This window comes from Pseudophryne corroboree, chromosome 2 (genome assembly GCF_028390025.1).
Source record: "Pseudophryne corroboree isolate aPseCor3 chromosome 2, aPseCor3.hap2, whole genome shotgun sequence".
NCBI classification, from domain to species: domain Eukaryota; kingdom Metazoa; phylum Chordata; class Amphibia; order Anura; family Myobatrachidae; genus Pseudophryne; species Pseudophryne corroboree.
Genome location: NC_086445.1, coordinates 657,512,723 through 657,528,427, shown reverse-complemented (window position 1 = coordinate 657,528,427; position 15,705 = coordinate 657,512,723). Strand labels below are relative to the sequence as shown.

The 15,705-nt window shown below is 47.3% G+C and overlaps 1 protein-coding gene across 4 annotated transcripts in view; it reads left to right on the top strand.

Annotated features, from left to right (window-relative positions):
• AHCYL1 (adenosylhomocysteinase like 1) overlaps positions 1-15,705 on the top strand; it is a 905,485-nt gene that overhangs the window by 126,336 nt on the left and 763,444 nt on the right. For 2 of the 4 annotated variants that reach the window (XM_063955029.1, XM_063955032.1), the window contains exon 2: positions 13,428-13,536. In XM_063955029.1, coding sequence (XP_063811099.1) covers positions 13,428-13,536 — 109 coding nt within the window. Of the gene's footprint in view, positions 1-13,424; positions 13,537-15,705 lie in introns of all 4 variants that reach the window. The other 2 variants (XM_063955028.1, XM_063955031.1) reach the window with 1 other exon arrangement.

The following is a 15,705-nucleotide window of genomic DNA, read 5'->3' as shown; positions in this document are numbered from 1 at the left end:
AATACCCCTTCCCTTGTTGTAGAAGGGGTACTTTGATTATCACCTGCTGGGAATACAGCCTGTGAATTGTTCCCAATACTGCCTCCCTGTCGGAGGGAGACGTTGGTAAAGCAGACTTCAGGAACTTGTGAGGGGGAGACGTCTCGAATTTCCAATGTACACCTGGGATACTACGTGTAGGATCCAGGAGTCCACTTGTGAGTGAGCCCACTGCGTGCTGAAACTCTTGAGATGACCCCCTACCGCACCTGAGTCCGCTTGTACGGCCCCAGCGTCATGCTGCGGACTTGGCAGAAGCTGTGGAGGGCTTCTGTTCCTGGGAATGGGCTGCCTGCTGCAGTCTTCTTCCCTTTCCTCTACCCCTGGGCAGATATGACTGGCCCTTTTGCCCGCCTGCCCTTATGGGGACGAAAGGACTGAGACTGAAAAGACTGTGTCCTTTTCTGCTGAGATGTGACTTGGGGTAACAAAAGGTGGATTTTTCAGCTGTTGCCATGGCCACCAGGTCCGATGGACCGCCCCCTTTATACGGCAATACTTCCATGTGCCGTCTGGAATCTGCATCACCTGACCACTGTCGTCTGGCAGATATGGACATCACATTTACTCTTGATGCCAGAATGCAAATATCCCTCTGCGCATCTCGCATATATAGAAATGCATCCTTAAAATGCTCTATAGTCAATAAAATCTTGTCCCTGTCAGGGGTATCAATATTTTCAGTCAGGAAATCCGACCAAGCCCCCTCAGCGCTGCACATCCAGGCTGAGGCGATTGCTGGTCGTAGTATAACACCAGTATATGTGTATATACTTTTAGGATATTTTTCAGCTTCCTATCAGCTGGCTCCTTGAGGGCTGCCGTATCTGGAGACGGTAACGCCACTTGTTTTTATAAGCGTGTGAGCGCCTTATTCACCCTAAGGTGTGTTTCCCAACTCGCCCTAACTTCTGGCGGGAAAGGGTATACCGCCAATAATTTTCTATCGGAGGAAACCCACGTATCATCACACACTTTAATTTATCTGATTCAGGAAAAACTACAAGTAGTTTATTCACACCCTACATAATACCCTTATTTGTGGTACTTGTAGTATCAGAAATATGTAACACCTCCTTCATTGCCCTTAACATGAAACGTGTGGCCCTAAAGGAAAATACGTTTGTTTCTTCACCGTCGACACTGGAGTCAGTGTCCGTGTCTGTGTCTGTGTCGACCGACTGAGGTAAATGGGCGTTTTTACAAGCCCCTGACGGTGTCTGAGACGCCTGGACAGGTACTAATTTGTTTGCCGGCCGTCTCATGTCGTCAACCGACCTTGCAGCGTGTTGACATTATCACGTAATTCCTAAATAAGCCATCCATTCCAGTGTCGACTCCCTAGAGAGTGACATCACCAATACAGGCAATTTGCTCCGCCTCCTCACCAACATCGTCCTCCTACATGTCGACACACACGTACCGACACACAGCACACACACAGGGAATGCTCTGACAGAGGACAGGACGCCACTAGCCCTTTGGGGAGACAGAGGGAGAGTTTGCCAGCACACACCAAAAACGCTATAATTATACAGGGACAACCCCTTATACAAGTGTTTTCCCTTATAGCATTTTTATATATGTAATCATATCGCCAAATAAGTGCCCCCCCTCTCTGTTTTAACCCTGTTTCTGTAGTGCAGTGCAGGGGAGAGCCTAAGAGCCTTCCTCACAGCAGAGCTGAGCAGGAAAATGGCGCCGTGTGCTGAGGAGAATAGGCCCCGCCCCCTTTTCGGCGGGCTCTTCTCCCGGAGTTTGTGAGATCTGGCAGGGGTTAAATACATCCATATAGCCTCAAGGGCTATATGTGATGTATTTTAGCCATAAAAAGGTATTATACATTGCTGCCCAGGGCGCCCCCCCCAGCGCCCTGCACCCTCAGTGACAGTTGGTGACTGTTGGTGAAGTGTGCTGACAACAATGGCGCACAGCTGCAGTGCTGTGCGCTACCTTATGAAGACTGAAAGTCTTCTGCCGCCTGTTTCTGGACCTCTTCAACTTCGGCATCTGCAAGGGGGGTCGGCGGCACGGCTCCGAGACGAACCCCAGGGTGAGACCTGTGTTCCGACTCCCTCTGGAGCTAATGGTGTCCAGTAGCCTAAGAAGCAAATCCATCCTGCACGCAGGTGAGTTTTCTTCTCTCCCCTAAGTCCCTCGTAGCAGTGAGCCTGTTGCCAGCAGGACTCACTGAAAATAAAAAACCTAACTTAAACTTTTATTCTAAGCAGCTCAGGAGAGCCACCTAGATTGCACCCTTCTCGTCGGGCACAAAAATCTAACTGGTATGAGTCTTACCCGGGATTCAATATCCTTCCTTATTATGCACGCTCGTCCGGGCACAGTATCCTAACTGAGGCTTGGAGGAGGGTCATAGGGGGAGGAGCCAGTGCACACCACCTGATCCTAAAGCTTTTATTATTGTGCCCTGTCTCCTGCGGAGCCGCTATATCCCCATGGTCCTGACGGAGTCCCCAGCATCCACTAGGACGTCAGAGAAAATACCAGCCAATCAGCTCCTAACCACCATGTCACAGGCTGTATTTGAAAAATGGCAGTTAGGAGCTGATTGGCTGGTACTTTTTCACACTCCATTTTATCACTCTCCAAGCGATGATGCATCTGACCCTTTGTCTGGTAGGAGGGGCATAGAGGGAGGAGCCAGCCCACACTCTCAAACTCCCAATGGCTCCTGGTGGACCCGTCTATACCCCATGGTACTAATATGGACCCCAGTATCCTCTACGGACTACGAGAAAAGGATTTACCGGTAGGTAATTAAAATCCTATTTTTTGGGGGTGGAGAAAATAGATGGGATACAGGATAAGTATCCAGGCTTGTGTTATCGCAGCTCTGAAAGCAGTTTATTGGGGATTATGCTTGAGGCACCCGTAGCATAATTCCCGATAAGTGCCGAGTATCGGGGCTTAATTACCACAGTAAATGGAATACAGGCCATAGTTGTTTTAACAGATCCCTGCAAAAAATACCCTGTTCGTGCATTCCTGTATATCTAGAAATAGAAGACGAAGGGGCAGGGCCGGTGCTAGGGGGTCCGGCGCCTCCCTGCAAACAATAAATTTGCGCCCTCCCTCCCATATGTAAAAAAGGGACAGGGTTCGTCAAAGGGGCGTGGTCTCACATGGAAGGGGCGTGGCCACATAATAGTATCCCCAATTCAAATTATGCCACACAGTATCACAATCGCATTCACATCATACCACATGTAGTGCCCCTGATTCATATTGCACCAGTTAGTAGTGTACCTTATTCACATTACGATACACAGTAGTGCTCCTTATAAACAATACCCACAGCAGTAGTGCCACACAAAATGCCCACAATGATAGCGTGCCTAATACATAATGCTCACAGTAGTCATGCCACACAGAGCGCTCACAGTAGTCGTGCCACACAGAGCGCCCACAGTAGTCGTGCCACACAGAACGCCCACAGTAGTCGTGCCACACAGAATGCCCACAGTAGTCCTGCCACACAGAGCGCCCACAGCAGTAGTGATCCACAGAGCGCCCACAGTACTAGTGCCACACAGTATATATATATATATATATATATATATATATATATATATAAATATATACATACACACATATATATATAGATATATATACATATACACAGACACAACACATATATTCATATATATATATGCACACACACACAGATATATATATATTAGGCTGAGATCATAAAATTCACATTTAATTGATAACAGTAGAAAATAAAAGTTTCAATACAGCCTACCTTACTTTTGCAGACAGACGGGCTGTAACACACTCCACAGCTCTCTTGCACATTTCACTCTCCTGTATTGCTCTCTCTCTCTCTCCCCGAGTCTCCCGGGGCCCCATCCTTAATTCGGCTCTGAGTGGGGGGAAGAAGGGGGTGGGGAAAGGCTTTGGTAACTTGTCCCCTGCCTCTGCCCCCTCAATCTTGTTAAACGGATTACTGCAAAAATAAAACTGAAAGTAAATTACAGCTCCCGGCAGCAAGGGCTGCTGGGAGATGTAGTTTATGTTCAGTTTCATCTCGACGGCTGCTGCATAGGGAGCAGGGCCGGCAACAGAATTTTTGGGGCCCGGTACACTGATATCTCTGCGGGCCCCCTCCCCCCCCCTCCTTCCCCCTGGCCCAAACATCCTCTTGCCCCCTAACTCACACACATCCCTCCCTGCATGTGCCAATAAATGTATTGACAAATATTTGATACTATAATACTATAATTGTGCAGAGACAGGAGCCATGCAATTTGGGGGTCAATGGCATGATAGAAGTAAAATTAGAGTTGCCTCCGAACATTTTATGTGACCGTTTGATATGACCCTTACATGTCATCAAATTTTAACACATGATTTTGACAAATCCCTTTTTAGTGGGTGCCTACGTCACATTACAAAACTACTGCTCAAATTTCAAGTTCCTAGTCCCCAAGGTTCTGGAGATTTTGTGACGAGTCAGTGAGTCATGGGCCCTACACACTCAGCGATCCGCTGCCGAGCTGCCTGACGGCCAAAATGGCGAACATGTGACCCGGCAGTGGGAGGGGCGTGAGGTGTCGGGGGGAGTGAAGTTTCTTCACTCCATCTGTCAACCGCCTCCATAGCAGTGCATGCTAATATGGACGAGATTGTCCATATTGGCCTGCATGCATAAGCGACCCGGCACCAACGATGAACGAGCGCAGGGCCGCGCATTGTTAATAATTGGTGCCTACACACTGAATGATATGAACGAGTTCTCGTTCATTAATGAACGAGAACGTTCATATCGGTCAGTGATATCAATATTGATTCACATGTAAAGGTACACCGTACATGAAATGTCATGAATAATACAATGAAATAAAGTATAAGACAAACAACTTATTGACACTCTAATTTTTGTACAGACCATGTTTTAAGGCTTTCCTTGCTTGCACACAGGTGACTTAATTAGTACCTCAGTCAATTTGATCTAACCATGTGGACTCAAACATGGATAACCTTAAAACCTGGACTGTACAGGCAGAGTTTGGGGAAATCTGCCATACACAAAACTGGGTATCAGAGCATAAAAACCTAACACCAAACTGGGTATAAGAGCATAGAAAGTGTACACCACTACCCCTGGCATCGGGGCTTTGCATAGCATACACAATGGTAGACCAAAGCAAAAGTACAGTACATACAGTAGTCTAAGTACCAAACATTAATATGAAGCCACAAACCGGGTAGGAAAATGACTCATAACAGGTGCAAAGGTAGGGCATTGCAAATTGCAGAATCACAAGCCATCAGACATTCACTTACACCTTGGAGAAGATTCAGTTAGACCTAGGACTTGCTACTGCACATCTTCAACTCCCGAGTTTATGCCTTGAAATATTCCATTACTTGCCAATTTCCATGCATGGTAAGTCCGTGGTTAACCAATAGCTCCTGTGTTAAGTGCGTGGAGCTAGGCTACAAGTCTTCAAATAGGTAATGATTGCTTGCAATCCTATATCTGTGGTTTTGGAATGATATATTCAAAAAGTACATATGGCTGTATTGTTCAGCTGTACACAAAGAAACCTAGAATTTGACAGAGAAGAACCACATCTAATCTGCCCTAAACACATTTACACGTAGGGTGTCATTCCAAGTTGATCGCTCGCCAGCCAGAATGCCGACAGGGGTCCCAGGCATATTCCCATTCGAGGGGATCCCGGTGGTCAGCATACCGACACCGGGATCCCCACGAGTGGGAATATGCCTGGGCCCCCTGCCGGCATTCTGTCGGCCAGGATCCTGGTGTCGGTATGCTGACCACCAGGATCCCGATGGCCGGGATCATAACTATGTCCTGATCCCAATCCCGCCTGCCCAATACAATAACAATATAATGGGATCATCACTTTCCAAAATTAAGATTCACAAACCCACAATGGTCAGGAATTTTGTACTATCTGTGCCGAGCAGCAACTGAGCCTAACTGACCAGTCACCACCACAGCACGGACATTCTGCTCTGATGAGTCTGATCTCATTTGACACGCACATGCATGCATGCAGATGCATCTATGTGCAGAATGCAGATGCATGCATAATGTGCCTGCCTGCATCCCACCCCAAACTAATCCTAAAGCCATAAACCAAACCCAAATCCCATTCCCCATACATAAACATGTATTATTATGATTCATGACCTGAGAAAAGCCTTACCCTGCTGGCTGCTGCAGCAACACACTGACACAGCCGCGGCGCTAATTCACCAGGCTCGCCTCCCCAATTCCCGTAGGCCGCTGTACTCTGTATGTCCTGTCCTGGCCGGGCAGCTCCTGCTTTGCGCTCCGTGCCTCCGTCTGGCTCCTCACAGCAGAGACAGGAAGGCCGCGTGTGGTGAGGACGCTGGAGGGGCGGTCCCGTCCGGACGAGATTCCTTGCTGAGGACTGGCTGGCAGGTGACCTGGGGGCTGGGAGCACTGAGGGGTGAACAGCACATAGGACTCGGGAGAGAAGGGGTGGGGGGCATAAACACACACACTGAAACACACAGCGCAGCGGGCGTCCAGCAATGCAGGGAACACAATATAGTATTTTTTAAAGTTGTGATGAAATGCAGCCGCCGCAGCCCGCTGCCTGGACCTTGGGGCCCCTAACAACGACGGGGCCCGGGACGGGTGTCCCCTTTGACCCCCCCTGTCGCCGGGCCTGATAGGGAGGGGAGCATTAGGTGGGGATCGGCGCCCAGGTGACATGCCCCCCTAGCCACGGCCATGAGGAGGTCAGAGGTGGTGGAAACAGGAGGGAGGGAGCCGGAGCCGCGCTACACGCTGCCTGCATCTGTCATACAGTGTGACAGATGCAGCGGCAACCAGGAGCCAGCAGCAACAGCAGAGCAGGGAGAGCGCCTCTTCCGACCAGCGCCTCCCTGCTTTGCAGGAGCTGCTGAGCGGGTAGTGCCGGCTCTGCGAAGGGGTGATAAAAGTGGGGAAGTGAGCCAGTGGAGATGTTGCCCATGGCAACCAAGCAGCTCCTCTGTATACTTTTATAGTATGCAAATTATAAATGTTACGTCAATGCTGTTTGGTTGCCATGGGCAACTTCACTGTCACTTTCGCCACTTTTCATCACTACTTAGTACATCTCCCACTAAAGCCTTTCTTGATATTTTAAACAGTTTGTCTATTCACTGGTTGCATTTTGTGCTTGACTATTGGCCCTTCTTTCTGTTAAGGTAATGACATTCTGTGGTAAGGTTCTTTGCTGAAAATGTAGGTCTTGTACTACTAATGGCATTGTTTTACTAAGGTCTAATTCATATGTTCTCAAAGTCTTCAGGAACCCAAATAGTTTGTTATCCAGGTCTCCACACAGAATTACATGTAAAATAATTAATAATGTGGATCTTTTAAAATGAGTCAGTAAGTAATGAATATACCTGTGCACATGCTAGGTGACCTGGAATACATAAACTGTTTGGGGTCCTGAAGACAGAGGCACATATATACTAATCCTTAAAAAGTGATAACGTGGAAAGTGATAAAGTACCAATAAATCAGCTCCTAACAGACATTTCTCTGACGTCCTAGTGGATGCTGGGGACTCCGTCAGGACCATGGGGATATAGCGGCTCCGCAGGAGACAGGGCACAATAATAAAAGCATTAGGATCAGGTGGTGTGCACTGGCTCCTCCCCCTATGACCCTCCTCCAAGCCTCAGTTAGATTTTTGTGCCCGACGAGAAGGGTGCAATCTAGGTGGCTCTCCTGAGCTGCTTAGAATAAAAGTTTAAGTTAGGTTTTTTATTTTCAGTGAGTCCTGCTGGCAACAGGCTCACTGCTACGAGGGACTTAGGGGAGAGAAGAAAACTCACCTGCGTGCAGGATGGATTTGCTTCTTAGGCTACTGGACACCATTAGCTCCAGAGGGAGTCGGAACACAGGTCTCACCCTGGGGTTCGTCCCGGAGCCGTGCCGCCGACCCCCCTTGCAGATGCCGAAGTTGAAGAGGTCCAGAAACAGGCGGCAGAAGACTTTCAGTCTTCATAAGGTAGCGCACAGCACTGCAGCTGTGCGCCATTGTTGTCAGCACACTTCACCAACAGTCACCAACTGTCACTGAGGGTGCAGGGCGCTGGGGGGGGCGCCCTGGGCAGCAATGTATAATACCTTTTTATGGCTAAAATACATCACATATAGCCCTTGAGGCTATATGGATGTATTTAACCCCTGCCAGATCTCACAAACTCCGGGAGAAGAGCCCGCCGAAAAGGGGGCGGGGCCTATTCTCCTCAGCACACGGCGCCATTTTCCTGCTCAGCTCTGCTGTGAGGAAGGCTCCCAGGCTCTCCCCTGCACTGCACTACAGAAACAGGGTTAAAACAGAGAGGGGGGGCACTTATTTGGCGATATGATTACATATATAAAAATGCTATAAGGGAAAACACTTGTATAAGGGGTTGTCCCTGTATAATTATAGCGTTTTTGGTGTGTGCTGGCAAACTCTCCCTCTGTCTCCCCAAAGAGCTAGTGGGGTCCTGTCCTCTGTCAGAGCATTCCCTGTGTGTGTGCTGTGTGTCGGTACGTGTGTGTCGACATGTAGGAGGACGATGTTGGTGAGGAGGCGGAGAAAATTGCCTGTATTGGTGATGTCACTCTCTAGGGAGTCGACACTGGAATGGATGGCTTATTTGGGAATTACGTGATAATGTCAACACGCTGCAAGGTCGGTTGACGACATGAGACGGCCGGCAAACCAATTAGTACCTGTCCAGGCGTCTCAGACACCGTCAGGGGCTTGTAAAAACGCCCATTTACCTCAGTCGGTCGACACAGACACGGACACTGACTCCAGTGTCGACGGTGAAGAAACAAACGTATTTTCCTTTAGGGCCACACGTTTCATGTTAAGGGCAATGAAGGAGGTGTTACATATTTCTGATACTACAAGTACCACAAATAAGGGTATTATGTAGGGTGTGAAAAAACTACTTGTAGTTTTTCCTGAATCAGATAAATTAAATGAAGTGTGTGATGATACGTGGGTTTCCCCCGATAGAAAATTATTGGCGGTATACCCTTTCCCGCCAGAAGTTAGGGCGAGTTGGGAAACACACCTTAGGGTGAATAAGGCGCTCACACGCTTATAAAAACAAGTGGCGTTACCGTCTCCAGATACGGCAGCCCTCAAGGAGCCAGCTGATAGGAAGCTGAAAAATATCCTAAAAGTATATACACATATACTGGTGTTATACTACGACCAGCAATCGCCTCAGCCTGGATGTGCAGCGCTGAGGGGGCTTGGTCGGATTTCCTGACTGAAAATATTGATACCCTTGACAGGGACAAGATTTTATTGACTATAGAGCATTTTAAGGATGCATTTCTATATATGCGAGATGCGCAGAGGGATTTTTGCATTCTGGCATCAAGAGTAAATGTGATGTCCATATCTGCCAGACGACAGTGGTCAGGTGATGCAGATTCCAGACGGCACATGGAAGTATTACCGTATAAAGGGGCGGTCCATCGGACCTGGTGGCCATGGCAACAGCTGAAAAATCCACCTTTTGTTACCCCAAGTCACATCTCAGCAGAAAAGGACACAGTCTTTTCAGTCTCAGTCCTTTCGTCCCCATAAGGGCAGGCGGGCAAAAGGGCCAGTCATATCTGCCCAGGGGTAGAGGAAAGGGAAGAAGACTGCAGCAGGCAGCCCATTCCCAGGAACAGAAGCCCTCCACAGTTTCTGCCAAGTCCGCAGCATGACGCTGGGGCCGTACAAGCGGACTCAGGTGCGGTAGGGGGTCATCTCAAGAGTTTCAGCACGCAGTGGGCTCACTCACAAGTGGACTCCTGGATCCTACACGTAGTATCCCAGGTGTACATTGGAAATTCGAGACGTCTCCCCCTCACAAGTTCCTGAAGTCTGCTTTACCAACGTCTCCCTCCGACAGGGAGGCAGTATTGGGAACAATTCACAGGCTGTATTCCCAGCAGGTGATAATCAAAGTACCCCTTCTACAACAAGGGAAGGGGTATTATTCCACACTATATTGTGGTACTGAAGCCAGACGGCTAGGTGAGATCTGAAATATTTGAACACTTACATACAAGCGTTCAAATCAAGATGGAGTCACTCAGAGCAGTGATAGCGAACCAGGAAGAAGGGGACGATATGGTGTCACTGGATATCAGGGACGCTTACCTACATGTCCAAATTTGCCCTTCTCACCAAGGGTACCTCAGGTTCGTGGTACAGAACTGTCACTATCAGTTCAGACGCTGCCGTTTGGATTGTCCACGGCACCCCGGGTCTTTACCAAGGTAATGGCCGAAATGGTGATTCTTCTTAAAAGAAATATGGACGCTTTCCTGATAAGGGCAAGGTCCAGAGAACAGTTGGAGGTCGGAGTAGCACTATCTTAAGTAGTTCTACGACAGCACGAGTGGATTCTAAATATTCCAAAATCGCAGTTTTTTCCGACGACACGTCTACTGTTCCTAGGGATGATTCTGGACACAGTCCAGAAAAGGATGTTTTCTCCCGGAGAAGAAAGCCAGGGAGTTATCCGAGCTAGTCAGGAACCTCCTAAAACCAGGAAAAGTATCAGTGCATCATTGCACAAGGATCCTGTTAAAAATGGTGGTTTCTTACAAAGCGATCCCATTCGGTAGATTTCACGCAAGAACCTTTACGTGGGATCTGCTGGAAAAATGGTCCGGATCGCATCTTCAGATGCATCAGCGGATAACCCTGTCTCCAAGGACAAGGGTGTTTCTTCTGCGGTGGCTGCAGAGTGCTCATCTATGAAAGGGCTGCAGATTCGGCATTCAGGACTGGGTCCTGGTGACCACGGATCCCAGCCTGAGTGGCTGGGGAGCAGTCACACAAGGAAAAAATTTCCAGAGAGTGTGATCGAGTCTGGAGACTTCTCTCCACATAAATATACTGGAGCTAAGGGCAATTTACAATGCTCTAAGCTTAGCAAGACCTCTGCTTCAAGGTCAGCCGGTATTGATCCAGTGGGACAACATCACGGCAGTCGCCCACGTAAACAGACAGGGCGGCACAAGAAGCAGGAGGGAAATGGCAGAAACTGCAAGGATTCTTCGCTGGGCGAAAAATCATGTGATAACACTCTCAGCAGTGTTCATTCCGGGAGTGGAAAACTGGGAAGCAGACTTCCTCAGCAGGCATGACCTCCACCCGGGAGAGTGGGGACTTCATCGGGAAGTCTTCCACATGATTGTAAACCGTTGTGAAAAACCAAAGGTGGACATGATGGCGTCCCGCCTGAACAAAAAACTAGATATTGCGCCAGGTCAAGGGACCCTCAGGCAATAGCGGTGGACGCTCTGGTAACACTGTGGATGTACCAGTCAGAGTATGTGTTCCCTCCTATGCCTCTCATACAAAAAGTACTGAGAATCATAAGAGGGAGATGAGTAAGAATGATACTCGTGGTTCCGGATTGGCCAAGAAGGACTTGGTACCCGAAACTTCAAGAGATGTTCACGGAAGACCCGTGGCCTCTACCTTTAAGAAAGGACCTGCTCCAGCAGGGGCCTTGTCTGTTCCAAGACTTACCGCGGCCGCGTTTGACGGCATGGCGGTTGAACGCCGGATCCTGAAAGGGCATTCCAGATGAAGTCATCCCTACCCTGGTCGAAGACAGGAAGGATGTAACCGCAAAACATTTTCACCGCATTTGGCGAATATATGTTGCGTGGTGTGGGGCCAAGAAGGCCCCTACAGAGGAATTCCAACTGGGTCGTTTCCTACATTTCCTGAAAACAGGACTGTCTATGGGCCTAAAATTAGGGTCCATTAAGGTTCAAATTTCGGCCCTGTCGAATTTCTTCCAGAAAGAACTGGCTTTAGTGCCTGACGTTCAGATGTTTGTAAAAGGGGTACTGCATATACAGCCTCCTTTTGTGCCCCAGTGGCACCTTGGGATCTCAATGTTGTTTTGAGTTTCCTAAAGTCACATTGGTTTGAACCACTCACCACTGTGGACTTAAAATATCTCACATGGAAGGTGACGATGCTATTAGCCCTGGCTTCAGCCAGGCGTGTGTCAGAATTGGCGGCTTTATCATATATAAAGCCCTTACTTAATTTTTCATTCTGACAGGGCAGAATTGAGGACTCGTCCTCAATTTCTCCTTAAGGTGTTTTCTGTTTTTCACATGAACCAACCTATTGTGGTACCTGCGGGTACTAGGGACTTGGAGGACTCCAAGTTACTTGACGTTGTCAGGGCCCTGAAAAATATGTTTCCAGGAAGGCTGGAGTCAGAAAATCTGACTCGCTGTTTAGCCTGTATGCACCCAACAAGATGGGTGCTCCTGCTTCTAAGCAGACGATTGCTCGCTGGATTTGTAATACAATTCAGTTTACACATTCTGTGGCAGGCCTGCCACAGCCAAAATCGGTAAAAGCCCATTCCAAAAGGAAGGGGGCTCATCTTGGGCGACTGCCCGAGGGGTCTCGGCTTTACAACTTTGCCGAGCAGTTACTTGGTCAGGAGAAAACACGTTTGCTAAATTCTACAAATTTGATACCCTGGCTGAGGAGGACATGGAGTTCTCTCATTCGGTGCTGCAGGGTCATCCGCACTCTCCCGCCCGTTTGGGAGCTTTGGTATAATCCCCATGGTCCTGACGGAGTCCCCAGCATCCACTAGGACGTCAGAGAAAATAAGATTTTACTTACCGATAAATCTATTTCTCGTAGTCCGTAGTGGATGCTGGGCGCCCATCCCAAGTGCGGATTGTCTGCAATACTTGTACATAGTTATTGTTACAAAAATCGGGTTATTCTTGTTGTGAGCTATCTTTTCAGAGGCTCCTTCGTTGTTATCACACTGTTAACTGGGTTCAGATCACAGGTTGTACGGTGTGATTGGTGTGGCTGGTATGAGTCTTACCCGGGATTCAATATCCTTCCTTATTATGCACGCTCGTCCGGGCACAGTATCCTAACTGAGGCTTGGAGGAGGGTCATAGGGGGAGGAGCCAGTGCACACCACCTGATCCTAATGCTTTTATTATTGTGCCCTGTCTCCTGCGGAGCCGCTATATCCCCATGGTCCTGACGGAGTCCCCAGCATCCACTACGGACTACGAGAAATAGATTTATCGGTAAGTAAAATCTTATTTTTTCAAGCTCATCCTGTAACATGGCAGTTAGGGAACGGATTGGCTGGTCATTTACCACTCTACTTTGTCACTTTTAAAGGCTTAAAACATTTAGGCCAGAGTTTGAGAACCACTGGTCTACTTAATGGTGCCTTTTAACTTCATTTTAGCTTAGTATGAAAAGTGTAAAAAAAATTTTTTTGCATGTGATGTTTCCCCTGGATTACTGCAGCTCTCACTGACCCATCTTTCTTTCCTAAAGCAGATCCAGTTTGCAGATGACATGCAGGAATTTAGCAAGTTTCCCACCAAAACTGGGCGTAGATCTCTGTCGCGTTCTATTTCTCAGTCATCCACTGACAGCTACAGTTCCGGTGAGTGCTCATGCTAAAATATTTGCATAATCTCTACAATGCATTTTTTTTTTTTTTGATGGAGGGACAAGGGTGCAGAGGGAATTGACTTCATATTAAATTTGTTTCTACCTTGTTTTTGCAAATTATCAGTGATGCACCATATCCAGGATTCATTTTTGGACTTTTTAGAAAATCTTTTTTTTTTTCTGAATTGATTGGATTTAGCTTGCGTAGCACAGAAATATATTGTTGATATTCTTCTTTCTGCTGCGGGGTACACTGGGCTCCACAAGGATTAACATCGGGGTGTAGAGTAGGATCTTGATCCGAGGCACCAACAGGCTCAAAGCTTTGACTGTTCCCAAGATGCACAGCGCCGCCTCCTCTATAACCCCGCCTCCATGCACAGGAGCTCAGTTTGTAAGTTGGTGCCATGCAGTAAGCAGGCAATCAACAGGGAATCTGCTCTTGCAGCCCATATTATAGCTTAATTTCAGAAGAAAAGAAGAAATTTTGAAGACTTCAAGGGCTGCAGCTTTTAGTATGTCAGATAGACATCCTTTGCTGCAGCTCCATCACTCCCCCAGCAGCGCTGTATACTCCCGCACACTGGTTGCCGGGTAAATACAGCGGAGGCTCCGGTGTTCTTCTGTTAGTCACACACACTCGCCGCTGACCTCCGGGTTCGCGTGGTCGCAGGTACAAGGGGATGTAAGGGGTCTCTTTGGCCTGCTGTTACCGCGATCCGGCGCGACCGTGGGAGGCGGGCCGCACACGCTGGCGTGGACACTGTAAAGGGCAGCTGCTCCACTAGTCACCGGGACACAGGGCACAGATGTTTTTTTCCCGCTTATAAAGACCCGTTTGTAACAGCCCGCAGCGCACAGTGGGGAAGCCAGCAGGGGGATAAGGCCTGACCTGTAGCCCCTCCTCCAGCCCCAGAGCGCCATTTGGGTAAAATGCATATCTCTCCCTCACTCCCTGTCAGCCGCCATCACACTGATTCATCACACTGAATTTTAGTAGTTACATTGATAGAATTGCACTGTAAAATAATAAGGAATATCCCTTTAACAGTGCAGTGAGAAATCTCAAACATATGCAATATAGTAGGCGTCAGTATTAACTGACATGAGGTAGGACGAATTATACTGTTTGCTTTCTAGGATATTAGAGATTGCCATACCTCTTAAGAAAGCAGTACTGTTTATACTAAAATTAAAATCATGCAAACCGCGATTGCTATTATAAAGGAAGAGTGCCATATAAGATAACTGGAATTGCTATATTCCTTTAAGCAACTCTACCTGTCAATAATAGCCGATACGAAATTAGACGAAGCAATTTGTCTTAGTAATTATATGTGCTTCCTAGTAGACTTGAGATTGCTATATCTCTAAGGAAAGCAACATCGATCCTATTGAAATCAGACCGAAAAGGGTCTGACCAGTATTTCAAAGGAAGAGGGCTATATTTGACCATTGGAATTGCCACATTCTTTAAAGCAATCTTATTTGCAAGTACCCTATCAAACAAATAGACCCTATAATTGAATTGGAGCAATTTTCCCCTCTTGGGATAACAATATAAATATAAAACATCCCAATTCTGGAGATATATTCCTTACACCATATATATTGAATCTATCCGTCTGTGGAAATATAATCGGGAATATAGCTTTAAGGGACATAGAGATATAGTGATCCCTGAGGATTGGTCAGTTTCATAACTGTGTCACTAACAATACCACATTACAGAATTATTTACATCAGTAATTGGTCATTTTCAGAACTGTGTCACTAACAATACCACATTACAGAATTGTTTACATCAATAACCTGGTCATATACAGGATAATTTCGTGAAGGTGGCATAGTAAAGAATCACACGTGGACACGCCTTTTAATCTTTCATTCACATTTCTTTATTTTCTTTATTCACTTATATGTCTGTTTTGTGATTTTAAACCTTATGTTTCACTGCGAGTTTGGGATAAACATATAAATGTACATCTCATTTTAATACATATCTAATAAAGGTTACTTTTTAGTATATAATCATCTCTGTCTCAAGTGCGTCAACAGTACAGACTTCTCCTTGTCTTTTTCCCCACCCCAATTCTTGCTTCCAAAAATGACAAGCCCAAGGTCTGGGCCGATTTCTAGGTTTTGCCCAGGAATGCCTGGG